Source organism: Panulirus ornatus, chromosome 5, assembly GCF_036320965.1.
Source record: "Panulirus ornatus isolate Po-2019 chromosome 5, ASM3632096v1, whole genome shotgun sequence".
In the NCBI taxonomy this organism is placed as follows: domain Eukaryota; kingdom Metazoa; phylum Arthropoda; class Malacostraca; order Decapoda; family Palinuridae; genus Panulirus; species Panulirus ornatus.
The window spans coordinates 9,668,262-9,694,359 of NC_092228.1; the positions used below are offsets into that span (position 1 = coordinate 9,668,262).

The 26,098-nt window shown below is 47.4% G+C and overlaps 1 protein-coding gene across 3 annotated transcripts in view; it reads right to left on the minus strand.

Moving 5' to 3' along the window:
* Positions 1–26,098, minus strand: part of LOC139748247 (uncharacterized) — a 73,242-nt gene that overhangs the window by 19,968 nt on the left and 27,176 nt on the right. For 2 of the 3 annotated variants that reach the window (XM_071661160.1, XM_071661139.1), the window contains exons 2-3: positions 7,416–8,375; positions 3,481–3,586 (exon numbers count right to left, since the gene is read on the minus strand). In XM_071661160.1, coding sequence (XP_071517261.1) covers positions 3,481–3,505 — 25 coding nt within the window. In that variant the 5' untranslated portion in view covers positions 3,506–3,586; positions 7,416–8,375. The remainder of the gene's footprint in view (positions 1–3,480; positions 3,587–7,415; positions 8,376–26,098) is intronic. The other variant, XM_071661149.1, reaches the window with a different exon arrangement.

A 26,098-nucleotide genomic window follows, 5' to 3' on the forward strand; every position in this document is an offset into this window, starting at 1 on the left:
GAAAACGTATATAATGTAAATCATTAGAGAAAACGTATATAATGTAAGTCATCAGAGAAAACGTATATAATGTAAGCCATCAGAGAAAACGTATATAATGTAAGTCATCAGAGAAAACGTATATAATGTAAGTCATTAGAGAAAACGTATATAATGTAAGTCATCAGAGAAAACGTATATAATGTAAGTCATTAGAGAAAACGTATATAATGTAAGTCATTAGAGAAAACGTACATAATGTAAGCCATCAGAGAAAACGTATATAATGTAAGTCATCAGAGAAAACGTATATAATGTAAGTTATCAGAGAAAACGTACATAATGTAAGTCATCAGAGAAAACGTATATAATGTAAGTCATCAGAGAAAACGTACATAATGTAAGTCATCAGAGAAAACGTATATAATGTAAGTCATCAGAGAAAACGTATATAATGTAAGTCATCAGAGAAAACGTATATAATGTAAGTCATCTGAGAAAACGTATATAATGTAAGTCATTAGAGAAAACGTACATAATGTAAGTCATCAGAGAAAACGTATATAATGTAAGTCATCAGAGAAAACGTATGTAATGTAAGCCATCAGAGAAAACGTATATAATGTAAGTCATTAGAGAAAACGTATATAATGTAAGATCAGAGAAAACGTATATAATGTAAGTCATGAGAGAAAACGTATATAATGTAAGTCATCAGAGAAAACGTACATAATGTAAGTCATTAGAGAAAACGTATATAATGTAAGTCATCAGAGAAAACGTATATAATGTAAGTCATCAGAGAAAACGTACATAATGTAAGTCATCAGAGAAAACGTACATAATGTAAGTCATTAGAGAAAACGTACATAATATAAGCCATCAGAGAAAAAGTGTCCCCAGGTGTGTTGTGGAGGCAGCCGCCTCGGCCGCAGTTAGCACTTATATGGAAAAACTCCTAACTTGACTAAGGCATTACACAGCGCTCTCATTTACATATATATGATGCGCTCTGCGCGACGACACTCGTCCCTGCCAAGCTGCTTAAGCTTCGCTCACCAACGCTGAAGCTGGAGGACGCCCGCATTGTGTCCTCCCCCTCCTCCCAGAAACCCATACCAGACCAAGTCTTCCGTCACGGGCCTTAAACTACAGATTTTAAGTCCCCCCCCGACCCTTGACCCTTGAACTATAGACTTTAAGTACCCTTTGACTCTTGGCCCTTAAACAACAGACCTTAAGGCCTCCGACTCTTGACCCTTAAAGAATAGGCTTTAAGTCCCCATGACGACCCTCAAACAATAGACTTTACGGCCCCAATGACCCTTGACCCTTGACCTACAGACTAGGATTGTTCCAGTCCTTGTGTGGTGTTGTCTGTATCTGGCAGCTGCCCCCGTAGGCCTGTGACACACCAGCGCCGCCTGGGGACCCTGATTAAACCCTTCCACGAGAAGAATTTAAATGGCCGGCCAGTGGACATGATGGACACCATATATATATATATATATATATATATATATATATATATATATATATATATATATATATATATATATATATATATATAATGGTTGTTGTAACAGTATGCCTGCAATTAATTGTAGTGAGGGGGTTGTGCTGTTATCATATGCTTGGAAAGCTGGTGTATTCACGATGGCACTAAACACGGGAGAATTTCAGAAGTTAGTCACATCATCACAACGCCGTCAGTGTGGTAAAGTCAAGACAGAACACAGCGAGTTAGACCGCCACCGTCTATTATGGGGAGGTCGTGGTTCATTGTAAGACGAGGGAATGTTTTTATTCTTAAGGGTTCGAAGGTTATTATAGAGTAGGAATATTTCACCTGATCCAATGATGGGGAGGGAAATGTATCGTTTCATTACTGATCTTCTGTGTGAGGAGAGAGGGTGAGTGAGGTATTTGACGGGTATACAAGGTACTGTACTGCTGGAGGAGGTATAGATGTTTTATAATACAAAACGTGAGGTTACGGGTGGAAAGTGTGTGTGTGTGTGTCCGCCTCTTAGTCTGTGATTTTCTGTATCTTATGAGTAACGAGGATATGTCTTGTGGTAGGGAGGAAAGTGAGCACCTAAGGTCATGTCAGTGGAGGCTAGTCTGTGTCAGGAGAGAGATACTGGAGGTATGAGTGACCACGTATAGCAGTGAGGACGGAAGGAACATACTCATCCCCACCACACGCGACACACACACTACACACCACACAACCATACTCCCTCCGCCACAGTATCCACCTTCAAACTTCCAGCTGTAACCTTCGCCCCCTCCACAAACCCCCCACGTCTCATCCCTCTACTCCCACGCTACAACCCCCGCCCCCTCCACACCCCCACGTCTCATCTCCCACGCTACAACCTACGCCCCTTCCACACTTCCTCCTTACATCCCTCCACTCCCACGCTACAACCTCCGCCCCTTCCACACTTCCTTCTCACATCCCTCCACTCCCACACTACAGACCTCGCCCCCTCCACACACCCACGTCACATCCTCCTCTGCCACGCTCGTCATGTGTCCCCTCCACACATCACTTGGCTCCCTGACAGAAAATACCCGGAAAGAAGACCATCAGCTTCACTATTTAGGCGACATATCTATGCAAATGAGAACCCCGTCGTTTTTTTTCTATATATATCTATATTCCGAGGAGAAGCTGTCAATATGGCTTCTTCACTGTGTGTCTGGGAAGGCCATAGCTCCTTGGCCTCGCCCCTCACGACGCTCTTACCAAGAATAGCATCAAGGCCATTTGTATGGGAGGGATGACTTAAGGATTCTCCTGATTGGACGAGCTGGGAGAAATGTTGGCTCTGTGTGGGCGGTGGGGGAATGGCGTTTAGCTGGGTCTCGCCCTTATTAAGGGAAGACGGTTGTTATTGACTTACAGATGATAAATAACTAACTCACTGGGAAATACATGTCGTAGATAAGGCACTGTTTGGTCTCAGGGATATGGCACATAAGTTTGGACCGAGTCAAACGATGACGTAATTTGTCTGGTCGGAAAGTTCGTGTCACTCGTGTAAGTGGGTAGACAGTTCTGCTTTGTCTTGCCACTTGATTGGTGGTGTAGTGGTGTTCAGTGGTGGCCCCTTTCACTCGTCTCGTAGTTCATAGCTGGGATTTCCAGCCACCTTCTGTTGCCAGTGGCTCAAATCTTTCTTAAGTTCTAGTGGCTAGTAAGTGAGACGTTCATTCATCTGTTGACTATGTGGCAGTGGGTCCCACAGAACACAAGTTTAGGAGGGAGAGTAGAGAATGTTCAACGTCTGCTGGGAAGAAAAGAACAAAAAACCAAAACAGAACCTGAGAGTGTTAAGAAATGGCACCAATGGTTTGCTAACACTTGATTCACAGTGTAAAGTTTCCAACAGATACGAAAAATAATAAGCTTAGGAAAAGGGAGAGAAAAAAAAGGGGGACAAGGAAGCGAAAAAATAAGACCCAGAACATAGAAAAGTTTGGATGGGTTACCTCCTTTCAAACTAGTGTACTTCATGTCCAGGGGCAGCTCAGGTCAGCAGGACTGGAGGCTGAGTGCAGGCGCTCGTACGCCCTCCTCTCTTGACAGTACCAGCAGCTGGAAGAAACAAGTTGGTGGAGTTGTCTTAGAAGACAATCACACTGGCATCTGCGGCCGGATACTGTGTTTCATTATATGTTACACATATTCTCTTTATTCTTATTTTTTAGGGAGGGATTTTGGTGGGGTAGAGTTAACTCTGCCCGAGAGAGGGTAGTGAATCCTGACTTTGATTAAGTTCATGATTGAATGAAGAGTTTGAATACGAACTTTTATTTTGGATGGGGTAGTGACTTGGAGTGGTGATTTTGTGGCTCATATTTTTCCTTAAAGGATAACGAAACTCAAGAATGAAGAACAACAATGGGACTATTGTGGACCAGTTCGAAGGTGCCGGTCACCCTTGCCTCCTGCTGTAGCTATGTATATATATATATGTATATATATATATATATATATATATATATATATATATATATATATATATATATATATATATATATATATATACACCTCGATTCTGAGGTATTATGATGAAGATACACTGAGGAGGAAGACGTAACTCTGTATCACGAAAATTAAGACCATTGATCACACTCCGCGAGTCTGTCTTCCTATCTGGACGAGGTTGATGACGGTCGTATAGTGTCGGGTGGAGCGATGGTCGGTCGACGAGAGGCGTAAGCAGGAAAGGAACAAGAAATGTTCAGCGCCAGTGAGGCAGTGTAAAGCGAGTACAATTTTTTTTCTCGGAAAACGCCAGCCAGAGTTGGACTGTATATTTTAGTCTCGGTAGGTGACAAAGATGAAGAGTTTGCTCGTTCGAGCGATCGTGTCTTTAGATATTATATATATGGGAGGGGGATGAGATGGGGGGAAACAGGGATACTTGTTGGTTGATGGTGGGTGAGTGTAGCGCCTGAGGTGTGCGTGCCCTTGCCTCCCTCGGCCCAGTTTGTGACATATCGTAACGAAAACGAGAAGCTCTTCCCGTCCGTGCCGGAGGAGAAGACACGTAGGTCACCCGAGGGTAGGATACCATGATGACAGGATTAGTATGTGACGGGTGCGTCCCGCCACCACCGCTGACCCATCCATCATCCACCAACCCCAGCCGCCCACCTACCACCCGTGTCACCTCCCTGTTTTTTTTTTTCCTCCCCACGAAAATACACCCCAGTAACTTCCTTCTACATACCGTCACCCACTCCACCTCCTCCTCCACTCATCCCTTCTACCTCCTCGTTGGTTAGCATCGCAACCTCCACCTTACCTCCTCCCTTTCCACCAGTACTCCATCACCTTCCATTTTCCCCACTTCTTCCGTCCGTTCTTCTCTTCCCTCCTCTAGCACTTCACCTCTGGTCTACCATCCCTTCACTCCCTCCAGAACCTCCCTTCCTCATACCAGTACTCCATCGCTTTACAGTCTCCCTCTTCCTCCCTCCCTCCTACATCCAGGTTAGCTGTTAATGTTGGGGAAGTCGAGTCAGATAATATATGGACTAATTTTTTTGAAAATGAAGCGTTATTTTTGGCAAACTTGGGCAAGGCTAGAAGTAAAAGCCGGGACGATGTTTCACGGTGGCTGAAAGACCAGCGCTTGCTTGCTCTGCCTTGCTTCTCACTGTATTATAACAATATATATCACAATCATGACCTAGAGGGATATTTTTTTTTCTTCAAAATATAGTTTTAGTGTTTGTCCTTTGTTGAGTGAATCTTACAATTAAAACTTAATTTCTTCTCTCGAAGTTTCCAGCTGTTCAAGATCTCTCGAACTTGTGTGTGTGTGTTTTTTTATCTGTTTTATTTCCTTTTTTTTCTTCTATTAAAAAGTTGAGAGCAACGAGGCGTTCATCGTGAGGCAGGGGCTTGTCTCGCGTCGTCTTGGGACGTGAGGTGACACAAGGTTAGTCCCCCCCCCCTCACCGAGCACGAAGGTACGACCCCTGGTGAATGATGGGTCGGCGTTGAGTCATGACCCCTGACAGCTCAGGTCAAAGACCTGACCCTAAAGACTCTGGTCAGAGGCCCAGACCATCATACCCAAGGGCCAGGCGAGAAAGGCTAAGGTCATTTAATCCAAGGGGTCGTAGCAACGTGATTAAGGGGGATGGTGTAGGCGATGATGGCGACATAATGTTAGCATCACCCGGGACTCGCCCGCTGCTGATCCATCAGCCTGGCGTCACGGGTAGGAAAACCTAAAACTGACGTACGCCAGCCAACACCTCCCACTCACACACACGCGAGGGTCCAGGCAACAGTGAACATCCTCCTCACGGATACGTGTGCTTATGAATATGACTCCTCTCGACATGGAAGCTCTCACTGACACATCCAGCATTCCTCAGCACCGTCATTGTATTTCGTATTGTGCTGTTTTCCTGTCGAGCGCTACGCAACCTTACCCGACGTACAACAAACGCTGTTACCCATCTGAACACACCCTATTCATGCGCTTAACGTTATCCAACCCAATATCAGTGGCATCAGAAACGGACTCACAAGACTCCCCAGACGTTCTCAAGAACAGCTCACATCCAAAATACCACCGGATTTACACCCATATCTGCCCTCCCTTCTGTCTGCACCTAGACGTTCTCAAGAACAGCTCACATCCAAAATACCACCGGATTTACACCCATATCTGCTCTCTCTTCTGTCTGCACCTAGACGTTCTCAAGAACAGCTCACATCCAAAATACCACCGAATTTACACCCATATCTGCCCTCTCTTCTGTCTGCAACTATAAACTCCAAGAGAGACAACACAGACATGGTGGAGGATAGGTCGTTGCACTTCCTCACAACATCTCTCATTCACTTACACTGGTCAACACACAGAACATATCACAGACAACCACTCCTCATAAAATCTCCTCCTTGGAAGTGAGAATTCATAATACAGTATGATCATCACAGACGTATAAAGTGTGTGTGTGTGCGTGTGTGTGTGTGTGTGTGTGTGTGTGTGTGTGTGTGTGTGTGTGTGTGTGTGTGTGTGCAACATTGTTTCATATTATGGCTGTGAACTCCATTTCTACCCGCCGTTTTCTATGTATGCGATGCACAAAAGCCAATCACACAAAATATAAGTGTGTGGAGGGGGTGACATATAGTCTACGGTATCTGCCACTCACATTTCAGTTACTCTCGCGTGTCACGAGTACGTCGTGGTGTTCGTGTTCGCCAGTGGGTCACAACCAACCCTGGGTTCGGGTCGCACTGTGCTTGACTCAAACCCGGGCCACAGCCTTCTTCTCCTATAGGAACACACACTAGCATGAAAAAGCAATGTTCGTCATTACGTATTTGTACTGTAGTGGGAGGGAGTTTTACACTCGTGTAGCATTCAGTATATTCCGTTCATCAGCTCCATAAGTTTGTTAGTTTAGCTTCGTGTTATAAGCTGATGATGGAGTTGTGTCTCTGTATCGTTCGGGATGCCGTGTGCTGATGAAATCATCAAAAGCGTTTAAAAAACTTGAAAGATTGTGATCGGGTCACCCCTTACGCTTCTCTCTTCCATGGTGAGCAAGTTTGAGACCTCCAACCCTTCCCTGTGACTCAGCTCTCTTAATTCCAGTAATAACTAGATATATTTTATTCCCTTCCTCTGGAACCTCTCTGGGAGTCCTCTGTCCCTCTTTAAATGCGTCGACTAAGTGTGAAGTTTATTCTAGTTTTGGCCTAATGTAGGAAGTGGGCAACTTGCCGAATGTTTTCTTATTGTATCGTGTGTTTTCGGTTGGTTATTCTTATCGTATGATGTACATAATGTAGTTTGTATTTTGAGTGTATGTGTACCTTATACAGCTGTATAAGGTGCCAGCAGTAGTTTGGTAATTAGCAACGTCATGAGAAGTATGGAGCAACTTACCGTGGTGGTGAAGATTGTGGTGGTGTTGGCGATGGTGGTGGTGGTGGTGGTGGTGGTGGTGGAGGAGCCTCATGATGGAGCCTCCTTCCCCGGGTTCCGCCGCCTCTTGATTACGACATCCGGACCCGCCACCTCCTACATGGCTCGTCCTCCTGACCACTTACGCCCTGTAGTTTTCTCTTTCCTCTTCGTAATATTGTAGAAAAGTTTCCTCCCCCACCAACTTCCTTGTCCAAACTTTAAGTATGATAGCACAGGCTTCTTTCACATATTAGCTCTCTGCTAAAATGTATTATATTTGAAAGAATATTCTGTTTTTTCATTCGTTTTTCTTTTCAAATGTATCTACAATTTCTCATCAGGTTTGTTAATCATGTTTATTACCTGATTGTCCAAGAACCTGCAGAACTTTTTCCTCTTCTGTTTAAGGATGGAATGTCGTCTGCCTACACCCAGTCCTTTCCTGGCAGGTCCCAGACCTCATATAGCAGTGGAATATACCGGCAGCAGCCGATGAACCAACACTTTCATTCTTCTCAGACTTTTCATTGCCACACGGCACACACCTCCACGCCTCCGTACTCTCACGGCACACTCACGTTATGATGGCGCGGGTCACTACTCAACAACCCAGTCCTAAGTAGGACCCCGGGGTCATTCCGAACCCCACATCGTGTTAGACAGATCCACAGACTGTAGGAGGGTCACTTCACCGATGAAGGAAGGCTGTGCCTCCTGGGAGGGTGATGTGTTGTGGCGCTCATCGTGTGGAAGACTGGATGTATCTGTGTACAACCGGTATGGCCAGACCTGATCACAGAGTTGTTGACGGTGGTGCAGGAGGAGGTGTATTCAGCACTCTGCCAACTCCCGATGTCGCCGTAATTTCACGACAGTTCAGCGGCAGTTCCAGCCCACCTCCGCGCCCGTGTGGAGGTCACTGCTGACGCCGAAGAAAATCTGAAAGTAAAAAAAAAAAAAAGGAAAGAGATATGTATTTACCATATCAACTGTAACTTCTGTCGGGTGTATGAGTAAAGTGGCAGGGCGAAGTATGACAGGAAGGAGAACGGCAGAAGAATCTTGTCACACAGTGTGATCATCCAGGTCCACCACAGGGGGTGAGCCAGAACCAACCAACTTCCTCCTCACCAAGACACCAGGAATCAAACGTCTTTCCAAATATCACACGACGAAGGTTCCTGCAGGTATCTTGACTATCCTTGATGTGTTCCCAGCTGTACGAGTGACCTCCGCACGAGACACTGACGTAGTCACACGGGGCACTACCTAATGGGAGTAGTATGGTGTCACACCGCCCGTCTTGGTGTGAACGTGGGAGCGTATGGTGCTCACGCACACACCACTCTCTGACCACATGCATGGACGGACCCACGGGCCGCTGAGGGACACAGTACCTGACACTGAACAACGCTGTGCCACTCTGGCCGCTGAGTGACACTGTACCTGACACTGAACAACGCTGTGCCACTCTGGCCGCTGAGGGACACAGTACCTGACACTGAACAACGCTGTGCCACTCTGGCCGCTGAGGGACACAGTACCTGACACTGAACAACGCTGCGCCACTCCTGACGCGCATGTCTTGTCATAAAGTGTAGCCCACTGTAAATACCTGGAGTTTTGTCTGAGTTGGTGGTGGGAGGAAACTTTTCTACAATATTACGAAGAGGAAAGAGAAAACTACAGGGCATAAGTGGTCAGGAGGACGAGCCATGTAGGAGGTGGCGGGTCCGGATGTCGTAATCAAGAGGCGGCGGAACCCGGGGAAGGAGGCTCCATCATGAGGCTCCACCACCACCACCACCACCACTATTGCCAACACCACCACAATCCAGTCAGCAGCTCTAACACTCCACATATCCCATACCAGTTCCCACAATTCCTCCACAGTTGTCGCCTCAGACACCCAGTTATCTCCCTGTCTCTGCGTTAACTGTTAGCTAGTCCTGATTATCAGTTATCTTCTTTGTCTCTCGCTTCTTCGACAAGTAGTTTGCCAAGACATCCTGTCTTAACAGTTAGCCTCACGCCTCATGACCGTGGAGTCGCCTCACAACACTCACCTCCTCCTCATTTCTGCACCATAGTCTCACCTCAGGGACGCTGAGGCTTGTGGTTCGGCTTTCCCTTATCTTCCTCAGTGTTTGTCACAGTCATGTCCACTCCTCATCTGTCTCCTCCGGGTGGTAGCATCAATACGGGAAGAACCGTGTGGCCTCCAGACCTGGTTGGTTTTTCTTTCCTTTTTTCCTCTCGCATGATGAACAGAGGCGTCCAGACTCAAGAAGCCGCTTGTCTCAACACCTTCCTGGAAGTTATAGCCTCTTGAAACCCCGTTGTCTGGAGCTTTCTGGATTACCTGATACTCGTCATGACTTCGACTCCCTGTTGCCTCCATCCCTGTGGATTCCCCAATTTGTTATAGTCCTTTGGATTCCTCAGTATCCATAGCCCCTTGAAAACCCCATAGCCTAAAATCAGTTGGATTCCTCCTATGTCCTCGTGATTTCCATTGTTTACAAGTCTTTGAATTCGACATTGACCACAGCCGCTTTGGATTTGTATTACCCACAAGTCCTCCCATCACATGGAATAGTCGAGACGTCCCATATCCTCTATCCCTAAGGATGGCCATCAACCCCAAACCACCTGAATTTCCCTAACGATCGTAGCCCCTCGAGTGGAATGGTGCTGACGTCTCTCAAGTGGTGGGAGGGAGATATGGAAGACTGGGACACATTATCATGGGCATCTTTCTCCGTCGTAGTCGATGATCAGCATGGATGATTTAGTGCTATAATGGGCCTAGATTTGCCGCTGTGTTTGCAGTGATGAACGTGAGATGATGGAGCATTATATTGATTGTAGATTTATCCTTGTGTTTGCAGTGAGGAACGTAGATGTTATGGCTCTGTAATGGCCCTATGTTTATCCTTGTGTTTGCCGTGATGAACGATGTTGTAGCAATATAATGGTTATACATATTTGCCATTGTGCTAGCCGTGATAAACATTAATGTTATAGCGCTATAGACATAAGTGTTATAGCACTATAAACATAAGTGTCATAGCATCATAATGGTCATATCTATACCGTTGTGTTACCGGTGATAGACATAAGATGTTATAGCACTGTGGTCGTAACTGAACTGTCCTATATCTGTGATAAACACTCGGCGTTATAGCACTATAAACATAGATGTTATAGCACTATAAAGAGCAAAAGTTTAACGAAAATGAAAAGTTTTTAGGATATAAGAGTTGCTGAAGAGTAGAGAGAGACGATAATAATAGGATTTAGTTTTCAGATAACAATAAAAGAGATGATTAGTAAAGGTCTTGGGTGTATGGTGGTGAGTCTGGGTCGAGTGAGTGATGGTGGCGAGTGTGTGGCGGAGAGCCTAGAGCTGGTGTGTGGTGGAGCCTCGGCCTAGAGGAGTGGTGATGGAGAGGCTGGAGCCGGTGTGCGGGTGTTGGGAGGCTGTGTGGGTAGGTACACAGAGAGGGACGTCAGGACCACTGCGGCAGGTTCATTACTAGGTTCAAGAGAGACAATGTGATCCCCTCACTTGGCTCTGAGCACCGGGCACGAGAGCCGCCGCTCGCCCACAGCTTTATCTCTCTTTCCTCTCATCCCCATGCCTCACGGCTCCCTCCTTCCCTCCCTCCCACCACAACCCTTCCCACTCGGCCGTGCAGAGCCTCCTACTCCCCCACACGGAACCCTCCCCTGCACCTGAGTGGACCTCTCGCGGGTCTCCAATTCGCGGAACCCACCACAATTCTTGCTACAGGAGGGAGAGACATCACGCTCCTCCTCAGTTTACCGTGTAGGTAGTGGGGTCTTGTAGTATATCATGGGTCGTTCGATGGTGCCCCTCAACCTCCCTCAGGGTGATAAGTGATGAAGTTCTCTCCACTTGCCTGTAGTTTAGTCAGCCAAGGCATGAAGGACATTACAGGGGGGACACGCCACCTTCGCTCCCTCCTCACAAGCTACGATGATAAGTGATGATGATGTTCCAACGTGGAGTTACCACAGTGACCCTTGTAGAGGTATAGGTGAACCTGGCAGAGGTTCAGATGAGGCTGTTGAGGAGCAGCTGAGACTAGTGGAGCCTCATCTCTGACGCTGGAGGAGGCACGGCTGCTCCCAGACTCCTGAGGCCTCACCAGACGTTGCCACGATGATGACGGTGATGCCTCTCAACGTGAGTGTGTCGCCAGGTTAGTCTCTGGCTCTCACCAGCAGGTGGCCATGTTGCTCTGCACAGGACACAGTTCCTACGGCTCGTCGCCAACCTTGCTTCTCACCCTCCACCAGACGGTCGCTACTGCCACCACCACCACGTCTACCACCACCGCTACTACTACTACTACTACTACTACTACTACTACTACTAATACTAGTACTTGTAATATTCTGCTGCTGGTGATGATAATATCCGCACGAACACAACCACCACCAACCCCCACATCAAGACCAGCAGTCATCACCACCACCACACAAACATTCCTCCCTCACCACCACCACCACCGCCGCCGTCACCACAGTCAATACCTCACACATCAGGAACAAAATTGGCCTCATTCAATGAGTCGGCAGAGCAGAGGTGGGAAGCAGGGGGTTGTCTTGCACGCCACACCACCACAGTTGCTACGCCAAGTACCAGGAAAATGTACGTGTTTACTAGTAATGATAACTGATTATGGTGTGTATATATATATATATATATATATATATATATATATATATATATATATATATATATATATATATATATATATATATATATGTAAGAATGTGGGTGGGTTGGGCCATTTCTTTCGTCCGTTTCCTTGCGCTACCTCGCTAACGCGGGAGGCAGCGACAAAGCAAAATAAATAAATAAATAATATATATATATATATATATATATATATATATATATATATATATATATATATATATATATATATATATATATGATAAGACAGCATATGAGCAGGTTGTCGGGCAGTGTATATTAGCATACATAGAGAGGAGGGCCGGGAGGTTACAGGGCAAGGCGGGGATGGTGTGGACCAGTCAGAAAATTTTTTTGACTTTTCCTGCCAAGGTTGAGTGTGGCGGACGGTGTGCCGTCCTTTGCATGCACTTTTCCTCTCCCTCTCTTGTTGTTTTGTCTCTGTGTTGGTATTTTCGTCGCTTCGGGTTTACTGGGGTCAGTCATTCATCCTTGGCCTCGTCACGTAGTGGCCCAGTTCGTCGTCGTTCATCATCGTCGTCGTCGTCCCGCGTCCTCTCTCCCGTGCATCCAACCAGTCGGTCGGCCAGACAGGCTCCCTCCAGACCGACCGCCTGTCGGTTGGTTCCGGTCGCTCCTCGCCACGTCGGGTTGAAGTCGTCCTCCTCCTCCTCCTCCTCCTCCTCCTCCTCCTCCTCCTCCTCACCACGTGGGAATTGTGGTTCAAGGTGATCCTTCCTGCGTCGCGAGCAGCTTCCATCCCCCCCCTCCACACACACTCACACACACACTGTCTCTCTCTCTCTCTACTCGGGTCACAGGCCCTCCTCGTGTCCCCCCTCCTTCCAAGTCCTTTCCCCTGCTCCTCTGAACTCCGTGTGTAGGATTTTGTCACTGTATTTGTCCTCTCTCTCTCTCTCTCTCTCTCTCTCTCTCTCTCTCTCTCTCTCTCTCTCTCTCTCTCTCTCTCCCCTGCCGCGCCTCACTCCTGGTGGTGGTGCCGTGCCGTGCCGTGCCGTGCCGTGCGGTGCCCCCTGGCCGTGTGTGTGTGGGGGGGATTGGGAGGAGGTTGGGGTGGAGTATGCCTGGTGCTGGGAGAGGGAAGCAGTGTTGTGTGCATCAAGGGTGCCCTGGGGACTGGCTAGGCTTTAACTCCCAGTATGTCTGGGACCTGTGCTCCTGCTCCTCCTTCCCTCCTCCACTCCCTCACTATAACTTACACCGGGCTTATTTATTTTTCTTACCCTGACACCACCTCTCCCCTCCCGCCACCACCCCGTTTTACACACTTCGTGACGTCTCCGTTTTCTCTCATATCTTTCTTCCTTTTTTTTTTTTTTTTTTTTAATCATTTATGTATTTTCTTGGAACTCGAGAGAAGAATATCTGAAATTTGTATCTCTCTCTCTCTCTCTCTCTCTCTCTCTCTCTCTCTCTCTCTCTCTCTCTCTCTCTCTCTCTCTCTCTCTCTCTCTCTCTCTCTCTCCTACCACCACCACCCCCCCCGCGAGGTCATAGTCACAGGAGATCATGACAATGAGTAAGATTGAGTAAAGACGGAATGAGTTCGTGGAGACAGTACTAGCCTAGGGTTCTCATGGATGCATAGCTCTACTTCAGCATAACTTCCTGGTGCTGGTCACTCCCTGGGTCAGCCAGTATCTTCACATCAGTTACGTGCCTCCGTATTTCTCTTTTGTCCTTGATGTATATTACGAAATGTAATCCATCTATATCGAGAGATTACTTCTTTTTTTTTCTAGTATTATGATATCTGACACTGACGTGACCTAAAGTAATTTGAGAAGAGGTTATTTTGGTCGAGGTAACAACTCCACCCAGTGGTGTAATTGGTAGGTGGGAGGTTTTTGTTTTCTTTTTTTTTTTTACAGTGACAATAAATGAAAAGAGGTGGTCCAGTTATGTTCTACAAAAGAGGTGGTCTTGTTATGGTCTGTAAAAGAGGTGGTCTTGTTATGGTGTGTAAAAGAGGTGGTCTTATGGTTTGTAAACTATGTTGTCTTATTATGGTGTGTTAAAGAGATGGTCTTGTTATGGTGTGTAAAAGAAGTGGTTTTATGGTTTGTAAACTATGTTGTTTCTTATTATGGTGTGTAAAAGAGGTGGTCTTGTTATGGTGTGCAAAAGAGGTGGTCTTATCATGGTTTGTAAACTAGGTTGTCTTATTATGGTCCGTAAAAGAGATGGTCTTGATATGGTGTATAAAAGAGTTGGTCTTATTATGGTTTGTAAAAGAGGTGGTCTTGTTATGGCGTGTAAAAGAGATGGTCTTATTATGGTTTCTAGAAGTCATTTTCACCATCTTGCATTCAACCTAACCTAACCACTGACGGCCAGCTGCTAAACCCCTCCTAAACCCAACTTAACCTAACCTAACCTAACCTAACCTAACTTAACCTAACTTAACCTTACCTCACCTCACCTCACCTCACCTCACCTCACCTCACCTTGCCTCACCTCACCTCACCTTGCCTCACCTCACCTTGCCTCACCTCACCTTACTCACCTCACCTCATCTCGCCTCACCTCACCTCACCTTTTACGAGTGTTCAGAAAGCTGTGGCTGTGTAAGAATGCCAGGGAAGAAACTTACACGAGTGAAGTTGTGAGACACTAGGGATTTAGGATCATTGTGGGCTTTAATTCGTCTTCCTCCACCCAGCATCTTGTCTGTTTGTGTGTTTTAGACTACCCGTTTGTACTGTGCGGGGAAGGGAGCTCTACTCTCGTGGGACGCCGTCTCTTGAACTTTCTCAACTGTCAGACAACTTTTTAAACATCTGTGTACTTCACGCATTCACGGTCTCATAACTCCGTTCCATTCGTCCACTGTTCTTATGCCGTGAAGGTAATCGTTTGCTTCTTCTCTAACAGGTATCTTGCTTAATTTCACGCCATGGCCTCTGGTTCTTCCGTCTCTCCATCTTTCCAAGAGCTTTTCACCGTCTTCGTCATCAGACTGGTTCAGCACCTTAAAGGTTAGGATCAGGTCGCACGTTTCTCTTCTGTCTTTCGAGTTGGGCAAATTTAAGACCTTTAGCCTTTCCCCTATAACTAGATTTCTTGATTCTGGAATTGTGCTCGCTTTGTTGCCATGTTCTCACTCAGCCTTCTGTGTTCATTCTTGGCGACAAAATGTGAGAAATATATATATTCGATGTGAGCAGCTTGCTGAATATTCCATATACATGAACTTGCTCCCTTACTGTTCTCCCAATGAGGGTGGGACGATTTGGGCTCCCAGGTCTTCCTCACACACAGATTCCTGCACCTCATTTCTTGCTAGAGTTTATTCCTATCGAGGCCTCCTTTCACTGTGTCCCATCTTCATTACTTTACAATGGTTCCGGCTTGATTTCATCCGCCATCTGTCAGACCAACGTGGGAATTTGTCTAAGGTCCCCTTGTAAGTTGATGCCATCTTCTTCTCTTTTTACTAACCTCATGGTCTTAGCATCACCCACAAACATATTTAGGTTTGAGTTCAGTCCCTCCGGCAAGAGTCAGTCACATTGATCAAGAACACCAGCGGACCCAGAACAGTACCTTGCGACACTCTTGGTGATGACCTCAACATATTTCGAGAAGGCTCCTCTGACATGCTCCCCTTTTCACTCACATCCACTAAAGATACGTCCATCAAAATAGACTCCCCTCTATTCCTGCCGAGAGATCCAGCTTCTTTACCCACCTCCTGTGTGGCGGCACAGTGTCAAATGCTTTCTATCCAGACACAGACCGTCCATCCAGTCTCATCTCTCGTGCAAAACGGAGCTCACTCTCTCGTAGATATATCTCAGCGGCTCTTTATGCTTGACCTCCCTTTCCTGAAACCTTGCCGTCTCTTACTTAGGTAGTTACCCCTCCTGAACTAAGTCATTCATTTGCTCTCTGATTATCTACCTATCCCGTACCGTACAGACCACCTTCGTCAGGGAGGCCAGCCTGCAGCTCACTGCGTTCTTCCAGTCTTCTTTCATACGAACAGGTATGATGTTTGATCTTCTCCACTCCCTTGGCACTTTACCTTTCCTTAGCGACGTCTTGATGTGTGTGTGTGTGTGTGTGTGTGTGTGTGTGTGTGTGTGTATGTGTGTGTGTGTGTGTGTGTGTGTGTGTGTGTGTGTGTATGTGTGTGTGTGTGTGTGTGTATGTGTGTGTGTGTGTGTGTGTGTGTGTGTGTGTGTGTGTGTGTGTGTGTGTGTCTACCTGTCTGTCTGTCTCTTTCTCTGTCTGTGTTGATTTATAAACATCTTTCATATCTATTGACCAAGGAAGAGGTAATCGTCTTCACTACCAGTTAGTTTCTCAACAGTCCGCTTTCACGGCAGTAACGACCCTTCGGCATGATGATCTGGGCTTTCTGACCTGACCTAGAAGACGTTGTTAGGTCAGAGGTCACGCCATCACACAAAGACGTTAGGTCAGAGGTCACGCCATCACACAAAAACGTTAGGTCAGAGGTCACGCCATCACACAAAGACGTTAGGTCAGAGGTCACGCCATCACACAAAGACGTTAGGTCAGAGGTCACGCCATCACACAAAGACGTTAGGTCAGAGGTCACGCCATCACATAAAGACATTAGGTCAGAGGTCACGCCATTACATAAAGACATTAGGTCAGAGGTCACGCCATCACACAAAGACGTTAGGTCAGAGGTCACGTCATCACATAAAGACATTAGGTCAAAGGTCACGCCATCACACAAAGACGTTAGGTCAGAGGTCACGCCATCACACAAAGACGTTAGGTCAGAGGTCACGCCATCACATAAAGACATTAGGTCAGAGGTCACGCCATCACACAAAAACGTTAGGTCAGAGGTCACACCATCACACAAAGACGTTAGGTCAGAGGTCACGCCATCACATAAAGACATTAGGTCAGAGGTCACGCCATCACATGAAGACATTAGGTCAGAGGTCACGCCATCACAGAAAGACGTTAGGTCAGAGGTCACGCCATCACATAAGGTACGACATGTTCGATAAGAACGACCGTTTTTTTTGTGTATGTCATGTCTGATGACCAACGTAACATAGTTTCCTGGAACACTATAAATCCTTCCCTCACATCCGGCTGTGACTGACGATGAAAACCCTTCGGATCGTTTACACGTCTTGTGTATGAGCCATTCGATCGTTTTTGTGGGGGAAAAAAAAAAAAAGAAGAAGAATGAGGTCATGAAGTTTTGGACGTTAAAAGTATAAACATTGAAGATTCTGCTGGAACAATCGAGTTCTACCCGGGGGAAGTAAGGGGGGAGGAAAAAAAGTATGGAGGCGTGCGTCTGTAGCAGACAAAGAAATCGGGTTGAAAACTTTCAGGTGGCTGCTCTCCGGAGCCGTGAAGAAAACGGGCGAACAACATTCTGCCAGGGTCAGGTGCTGTGCAACGAAAACGGTGTGTTGGAAATATGGAGGGAGCGTGTGAGGTGTACGTACGTCGCGAGATGTTATGAGTAAAAATTATGAGATGTCTGCGAGATAGTATGAGTGAAATTATGAGATATCTGCGAGATAGTATGAGTGAAATTATGAGACATCTGCTAGATAGTATGAGTGAAATTATGAGATATCTGCGAGATAGTATGAGTAAAAATTATGAGATATCTGATAATCATCAAGGACTGGGTTCGCGGTGAAGATTTAGTCTGTTACCTCCATTAGTTTCAACCCGTAAGCATGACCCATGAACACGAGAGAACGACCCTTTGAGTACAACGCAACGAAACATTTGGTCACGCCGGTACGACCCTTCGAGCAACGAGACGCACTCCCTTGAGCACGGCGCTACCAAAACCCTTGGGTAGGAAGGTCTTTGGCCTTTTGGCGTAAAAACCCTTGGGTAGGAAGGTCTTTGGTCTTTGGCGTAAAAACCCTTGGGTAGGAAGGTCTTTGGTCTTTGGCGTAAAAACCCTTGGGTAGGAAGGTCTTTGGCCTTTGGCGTAAAAACCCTTGGGTAGGAAGGTCTTTGGCCTTTGGCGTAAAAACCCGTGGGTAGGAAGGTCTTTGGCCTTTGGCGTAAAAACCCTTGGGTAGGAAGGTCTTTGGCCTTTGGCGTAAAAAGCCTTTTGGGGGGATTGGGAAACACGGACAGCCTGCGTACAAAATCTTCGAATGATTTCTCCTCACAGTGGACACCACCCTTTTCAGAGAATGCCTCACCCATGATGGCTCGTTGCATTATGTTATACGTTGTCAATGACGGAGGGCGCCTATCGATTATAGGTCACATCATGGGTGGTTTATGTTATACATTGTCGATAGTGGGTTCCATTCATGGATGATAGGTCACAGGTTTTATATTTTTCAGGTCGCCGACTATAGACCAGTTGCCAATTCATTTAACCGGCTTGCGTCACCGATCATGTATATTAAGTAGCTCAGCAGTTGTTTGATGACAGACTGCGTGCGACGTAAGGTGGGTGTTTGCGACCACACATCATCGACTGATTTTTTTTTACCTGTTTGAATGGGACCCGACCATTTGCACCCCTTTGCAAGATGGTGGCCTACTGAAAACTGAGTTGACTGACCGTTTTACACGCCATTCATCACGTCATCCATGGACGAATAAAGTACACACGGCTATGACACTTGAGCTCACACGACGTCAGGAAAGAGAGGAGGGGTAGAGTGACATCCGTGAGGGCCAAGGATGGATGGGTTTTGGAAAGCTAGGTCGGGGCCGCTCCGACAGTGAGGCTTAATGTGTGTGTGTGTGTGTGGAGGTGGCGACGTCGACCAACCCTCGTTGTAAACACCCGGGTAGGTTGGATACCTCCCGCCGGGGAGGCTCTCCTTCGTACATGATCCAAGAAACGACGCCAACGCTTTCAACTTGCTGTTTGGTGATCCCCTTTGAGCACGGCGGTACGACCTTTGAGCACGATGGTACGACCCCCTGAGCGCGACGGTACGACCCTTGAGCACGACGGTACGACCTTTGAGCACGATGGCACGACCTCCTGAGCGCGACGGTACGACCCTTGAGCACGACGGTACGACCTTTAAGCACGATGGTACGACCCCTGAGCGCGACGGTACGACCTTTGAGCACGATGGTACGACCCCCTGAGCGCGACGGTACAACCCTTGAGCACGACGGTACGACCCTTGGACATGGTGGCCTGGCCTAGGGTCGTAACGTCACGGTTATGGGGTCAAGAACTGTCACGAGTAATAAAGATCACACATAACTATTTCTCATCTTCCTTCCTATATTTTTCAATTAATTTCGTCTCCTGAGGAGAAATTTTTCGCCCTGCAGTGGGCGTTCTTAACTCCCACCGTAAGTACAGTATCCTCTTCATCTTTGCTTCTATCGTCAGTTCTCTCTGGTCTATATTGTAGATAACAATATAATCTTGTCTACAGTGTAGATAACAATATAATCTTGTCTACAGTGTGGATAACAATATAATCTTGTCCACAGTGTAGATAACAATATAATCTTGTCTACAGTGTAGATAACAATATGATCTTGTCTACAGTGTAGATAACAATATAATCTTGTCTACAGTGTAGATAACAATATGATCTTGTCTACAGTGTAGATAACAATATGATCTTGTCTACAGTGTGGATAACAGTATAGTCTTGTCTACAGTGTAGATAACAATATGATCTTGTCCACATTGTAGATAACAATATAATCTTGTCTACAGTGTAGATAACAATATAATCTTGTCCACAGTATAGATAACGATATACATTCTTTCCAGTTATCGTAAAGTACCTGGTGTCTTCTTTATCTCTTTATCGTCCTGGTGTTTCCTGCAACTGCTTTGGCGGGGACAAGTTGACCACCGCTTGTGTTCGATCCTGTACCCTGATTCTATCTTCGGTTTCATTATCCTCCGGGGATAATTCAAGCCGCGGGACACATTATGTACGCAGGTATTGCATGATCTGAAGAATAAGTTTCCCCCCCCCGAACACGGGATAATGATTGTCCCAACCCCCCTCCTCCTCTCAACCCTCCCTTCCGAAGCGTCCTAAGACAACGTGGAATTTATTCCCGAGGCGAAATTTTCGACCCTTCATAATAAACCCCCGGAGGTGTATGAGTCGACCATCACACATACGAGGTGATGGGATGATTAGGGCCAGACGGACGACACGTTCTCCCACGACCCGTAGGTGCACATCAGTTCGTGATGATGTCTTCCACACACACAAGCACACACACACACACACGTAAGCACACACACACACACACACACACACACACACACACACACGCAAGCACACGCATACACATACAAGTGGGGCTTGCCTGGGTGGAGAACAGTACCCTACTGTAATAACACCGTGCGCTCCAACCCCCAGCGACGCCTCGCCAGATTCCTATATCGAAGATGTATCTCCTGAGCAGTTAGCTAGCTGAGTCGTGGTGGATGTGGTCAGCAGGTGTGGGTGTGGCACGTAGTCAACAAGACTGAAGGGTTATCTATCGGATCGTGAGGGAGGAGGATATGGCCCCATGGTTATCTGTAACCATACTACTCAGTATGGTAACATCTTGACAAATGTTATTTTCATTTCGTTCATTTCGTAACGGTACTCTTCATACTTCTATCGCAGTTCAGCCCAAAGGAATATATTTATATATTCTTATATACATATATATGGACCATAACTGTAGAGTGTTGGAAAAAGAAAAATAATCCCCCATAATGCAGAGTGATGTTGGGAAACGTCCCTGAGTTAGATACGTCATGACGCTGAGGGCTCCTTACGTCGCAAGACCCGAACACTGATGATCCCAATTTGCCACGAAAACCACAAACAAACGCCTCATGTTCCCCATAGGTCAAAAAAAAAAAAAAAAAAGAGTGAAGGAATAAGATAAAGAGAAGACGTCTTTATCGTCAAAAACTGTATATATATATATATATATATATATATATATATATATATATATATATATATATATATATATATATATATATATATATATATATATATGATAGATATCTGGAGTAGATGAAGGTCGTGGACTACAGGCAGCCAGGTCCAGTATGTGTTATGGTCGACCCGCGTCGGCAGCGCCTTGCTCGCTGGCTGGACGCTCGTTATCGCAGATGGATATCGCTATATATCCGCCTCTCCTACTTCCTCACCTGGCACTCCGTACGTCACCGGTGGCTCGTGTGGCGCGGTCAAGGCTCGTTGTTTTACAACATGCCTTGTGTTATGCTATAACTCCTGTTGTGTGTGCGTGTGTGTATGTGTGTGTGTGTGTGTGTGTGTGTGTGTGTGGGTGGGTGTGCGTGTGGGTATTTCAGCTGGGAGTCTTAATGTCTCGGGTTTTCAGTCACCCTCAGGGGACGCCGTCTGCACCATCTGCAGAAGTGACGTCGTCTGCCTTCAAGGCTTGTCACGTCTACCGCCTCTGCTCCGGGGCCCCTCCACACCAGAGCTGGGGCTGAGGGGCCCCCCCCGTCAGGCTACTTCAGGCTAGGCTATGGAGTCCCCATCAGACTAGACTGGGTGGGGCTAGGGGTCCACGGCAAACCAGACGGGGCCCGAGGGTCCCCGGCACACCAGTCGGGGCCCCCAGAACATCAAGGGAGACTCGAGGGTCCCCCGACACACCAGACGGGGCCCGAGGGCCCCCCGACACAACAGACGGGGCCCGAGGGTCTCCCGACACACCAGACGAGGCCCGAGGGCCCCCCAGACGGGGCCCGAGGGTCTCCCGGCACACCAGACGGGGCCCGAGGGTCCCCCGACACACCAGACGGGGCCCGAGGGTCTCCCGGCACACCAGACGGGGCCCGAGGGTCCCCCGACACACCAGACGGGGCCCGAGGGTCCCCCGACACACCAGACGGGGCCCGAGGGTCCCCCAGCACACCAGACGGGGCCCGAGGGTCCCCAGCGTACTTGGCTGGGGGCCCACGGGGGACCCTCAACAGACCGGCGCCAGGCCGCCTGGTGTAAGCTGGAAGGGAGCTGGTCGAGATAACAAGAAAATATTGTGCCATGAAATCCTGGTGTTTGTTCAAGCGAATGTTTTCGCCTTTCTTCGCCGGAGGTAAAGTGAGAGTTTTTTTCCCCTAAGTCATCTGCAGCTAAGTGATGCTGGAGCCACTACACATAGCAAGACCTCTGTATTTACGTGTGCGAGGCGATGCCTTACTCTCTATTTATACCGGCTGACCCCCCAGTGTTCAGTGTGCTGCTCCTCTTGGTTTTATACTTTATCTATTTATATCTATCTATCTATTTATCTATCTATCTATCTATCTGTCTATCTATCTATCTATTCATCTATTTATCTATCTATCTATCTATCTATCTATCTATCTATATATATATATATATATATATATATATATATATATATATATATATATATATATATATATATATATATATATATATATATATATATATATATGAGGAACTTCTTGTTCTAAGGGAGTCCATCACATCCTACTTCTGATTGTAGCGCAGCCTCGAAGCTGTAGGATCCCGTGGCTGACTCTCCCTCCCCTCCCCCAGGTGGCTGACTCTCTCCCGTCCCTCCCCCAGGTATGCTGACTCTCCCGTCTTTCCCCCAGGTATGCTGACTCTCCCGTCCCCTCCCCCAGGTATGCTGACTCTCCCGTCCCTCCCCCAGGTATGCTGACTCTCCCGTCCCTCCCCCAGGTATGCTGACTCTCCCGTCCCTCCCCCAGGTATGCTGACTCTCCCGTCCCCTCCCCAGGTACGCTGACTCTCCCGTCCCTCCCCCAGGTATGCTGACTCTCCCGTCCCTCCCCCAGGTATGCTGACTCTCCCTCCCCCAGGTATGCTGACTCTCCCGTCCCTCCCCCAGGTGGCTGACTCTCCCTCCCCTCCCCCAGGTATGCTGACTCTCCCGTCCCTCCCCCAGGTATGCTGACTCTCCCTCCCCAGGTATGCTGACTCTCCCGTCCCTCCCCCAGGTGGCTAACCCATCCCCCCCAGGGAACTTAACCCATTCTACACGGCTTCTTGTCCACGGACCAACACACTTGCCCCGTGATGCACTCGCCCGTCGTGCCGCCCGCGCCGTGTGGGGTGGTCACCGTTATTACCAGACCCGCCGCCAGCTGTGCGGAAGGTGATGGTGAATCATCGCCGTCTCTGCACCGCCCCCATAGTCTGGGGTTGACGCTGCTGTCCCCCTGAATCTGGGGGTTGGGTGGAGGGAACGCTCGGTGAAAGCGGTGGCATTCCCTCCCTCCCCTGACTCTGGGGCGGGGCGATGGGAACTGCTGTCTCTTAAGGATGAGGCTAAGTGACAGTAGTGGTGCCGGGCCCGCTCCCCCCCCCTGAGACTGGGGTTAATCTCTGGTACTATCCCACAGGTGCCTTTAATTCTGTGGGTGGGGGGGGGGGGGGTTGTCTGTGAGACCCCGCCAACCCTTTCAATTCTAAAGGTGTCTGTTCTCTACCCCTGTAGCGAATGGCTCGGGAGGTGTCGTCGTCTTCATCCCCCCACCACCCCCTGAATCTGGGCGTTTCTACTCAAACCCCACCCCCCAGCAGACTCAGTATTTGTCTGTTGTTCCCCTATCTCTGGGGGTATATCATATATCCCACTACCCCTAAACTTTAAAGGAATCTTCGATCCCCAACCCACCACCCCTAACTCTGGGGATTACCCATTTTTCCCCTCAACCGTTCATTGATATGGAGTTATCCACTCTCCCCATATGATGATACCCTCCCTCTCATATTCCTCTCCCCCCCCCGAAGCTATGACTCTGGTTGAGCGGGGGAGGAGGGAAGTGGATAGGTGGGCTAGTCGGGGAGTGGAGGGGCGGGTTGGCTATCAGTCATCTTATCTGGGGTTTCCGCATGGCTAGAGAAATTCCATGTGTGAGATCAGTTTTGCCGACGACGTGGAATCGACTTTTCTGACCCGCGCCTCGCTCTGCCCTCCTCTCTCCTCTCTCCCCATCCCTCCTCCTCCTCCTCCTCCCTCCTCCTCCTCCTCCTCCTCCTCCTCTTCCTCCTCCTCCTCCTCCTCCTCCTCCTCCTCCTCCTCCTCCTCCTCCTCCTCCTCCTCCCCACCACCACACGGTCGCGTCCCATCGTCAAACTTTATCTCTCATTGTGATGTTTTTCGGCTCGCTATCTTCTGTGTTATCTGGGTCTCCTTCTTGTACGAGAGAGAGAGGGAGGGGTTGGAGGTTGGAGGGGTGGGTGGTCCGCCTTTACGAGGACAGGCCCTCTTGAAGGAGGTGGTCTTACCCAGTCAAGAGAGACCATCTCAGGTGAGAGAAATAATGACGGTGGAAGGAGACATTATAATCAGGGCTCCGCAGGTAGGTTTGTAAACCCGAAGCTTAAAGGTAGAGAAGTGATAAGGAGAGAAAGACGAAATGAGCTTCCTTGATAAGATGATAAGGAAGAGGGAAGGGCTAAATGAGCTTCCTTGATAAGGTGATAAGGAAGAGGAAAGGGCTAAATGAGCTTCCTTGATAAGATGATAAGGAAGAGGGAAGGGCTAAATGAGCTTCCTTGATAAGGTGATAAGGAAGAGGAAAGGGCTAAATGAGCTTCCTTGATAAGGTGATAAGGAAGAGGGAAGGGCTAAATGAGCTTCCTTGATAAGATGATAAGGAAGAGGGAAGGGCTAAATGAGCTTCCTTGATAAGGTGATAAGGAAGAGGGAAGGACTAAATGAGCTTCCTTGATAAGGTGATAAGGAAGAGGGAAGGGCTAAATGAGCTTCCTTGATAAGATGATAAGGAAGAGTGAAGGGCTAAATGAGCTTCCTTGATAAGGTGATAAGGAAGAGGGAAGGGCTAAATGAGCTTCCTTGATAAGATGATAAGGAAGAGGGAAGGGCTAAATGAGCTTCCTTGATAAGGTGATAAGGAAGAGGGAAGGGCTAAATGAGCTTCCTTGATAAGGTGATAAGGAAGAGGGAAGGGCTAAATGAGCTTCCTTGATAAGATGATAAGGAAGAGGGAAGGGCTAAATGAGCTTCCTTGATAAGATGATAAGGAAGAGGGAAGGACTAAATGAGCTTCCTTGATAAGGTGATAAGGAAGAGGGAAGGGCTAAATGAGCTTCCTTGATAAGGTGATAAGGAAGAGGGAAGGACTAAATGAGCTTCCTTGATAGGGTGATAAGGAAGAGGGAAGGGCTAAATGAGCTTCCCTGATAAGGTGATAAGGAAGAGGGAAGGACTAAATGAGCTTCCTTGATAAGGTGATAAGGAAGAGGGAAGGGCTAAATGAGCTTCCTTGATAAGATGATAAGGAAGAGGGAAGGGCTAAATGAGCTTCCTTGATAAGATGATAAGGAAGAGGGAAGGACTAAATGAGCTTCCTTGATAAGGTGATAAGGAAGAGGGAAGGGCTAAATGAGCTTCCTTGATAAGGTGATAAGGAAGAGGGAAGGACTAAATGAGCTTCCTTGATAAGGTGATAAGGAAGAGGGAAGGGCTAAATGAGCTTCCCTGATAAGGTGATAAGGAAGAGGGAAGGGCTAAATGAGCTTCCTTGATAAGGTGATAAGGAAGAGGGAAGGGCTAAATGAGCTTCCTTGATAAGGTGATAAGGAAGAGGGAAGGGCTAAATGAGCTTCCTTGATAAGGTGATAAGGAAGAGGGAAGGGCTAAATGAGCTTCCTTGATAAGGTGATAAGGAAGAGGGAAGGGCTAAATGAGCTTCCCTGATAAGATGATAAGGAAGAGGGAAGGACTAAATGAGCTTCCTTGATAAGGTGATAAGGAAGAGGGAAGGGCTAAATGAGCTTCCTTGATAAGGTGATAAGGAAGAGGGAAGGACTAAATGAGCTTCCTTGATAAGGTGATAAGGAAGAGGGAAGGACTAAATGAGCTTCCTTGATAAGGTGATAAGGAAGAGGGAAGGGCTAAATGAGCTTCCTTGATAAGGTGATAAGGAAGAGGGAAGGAC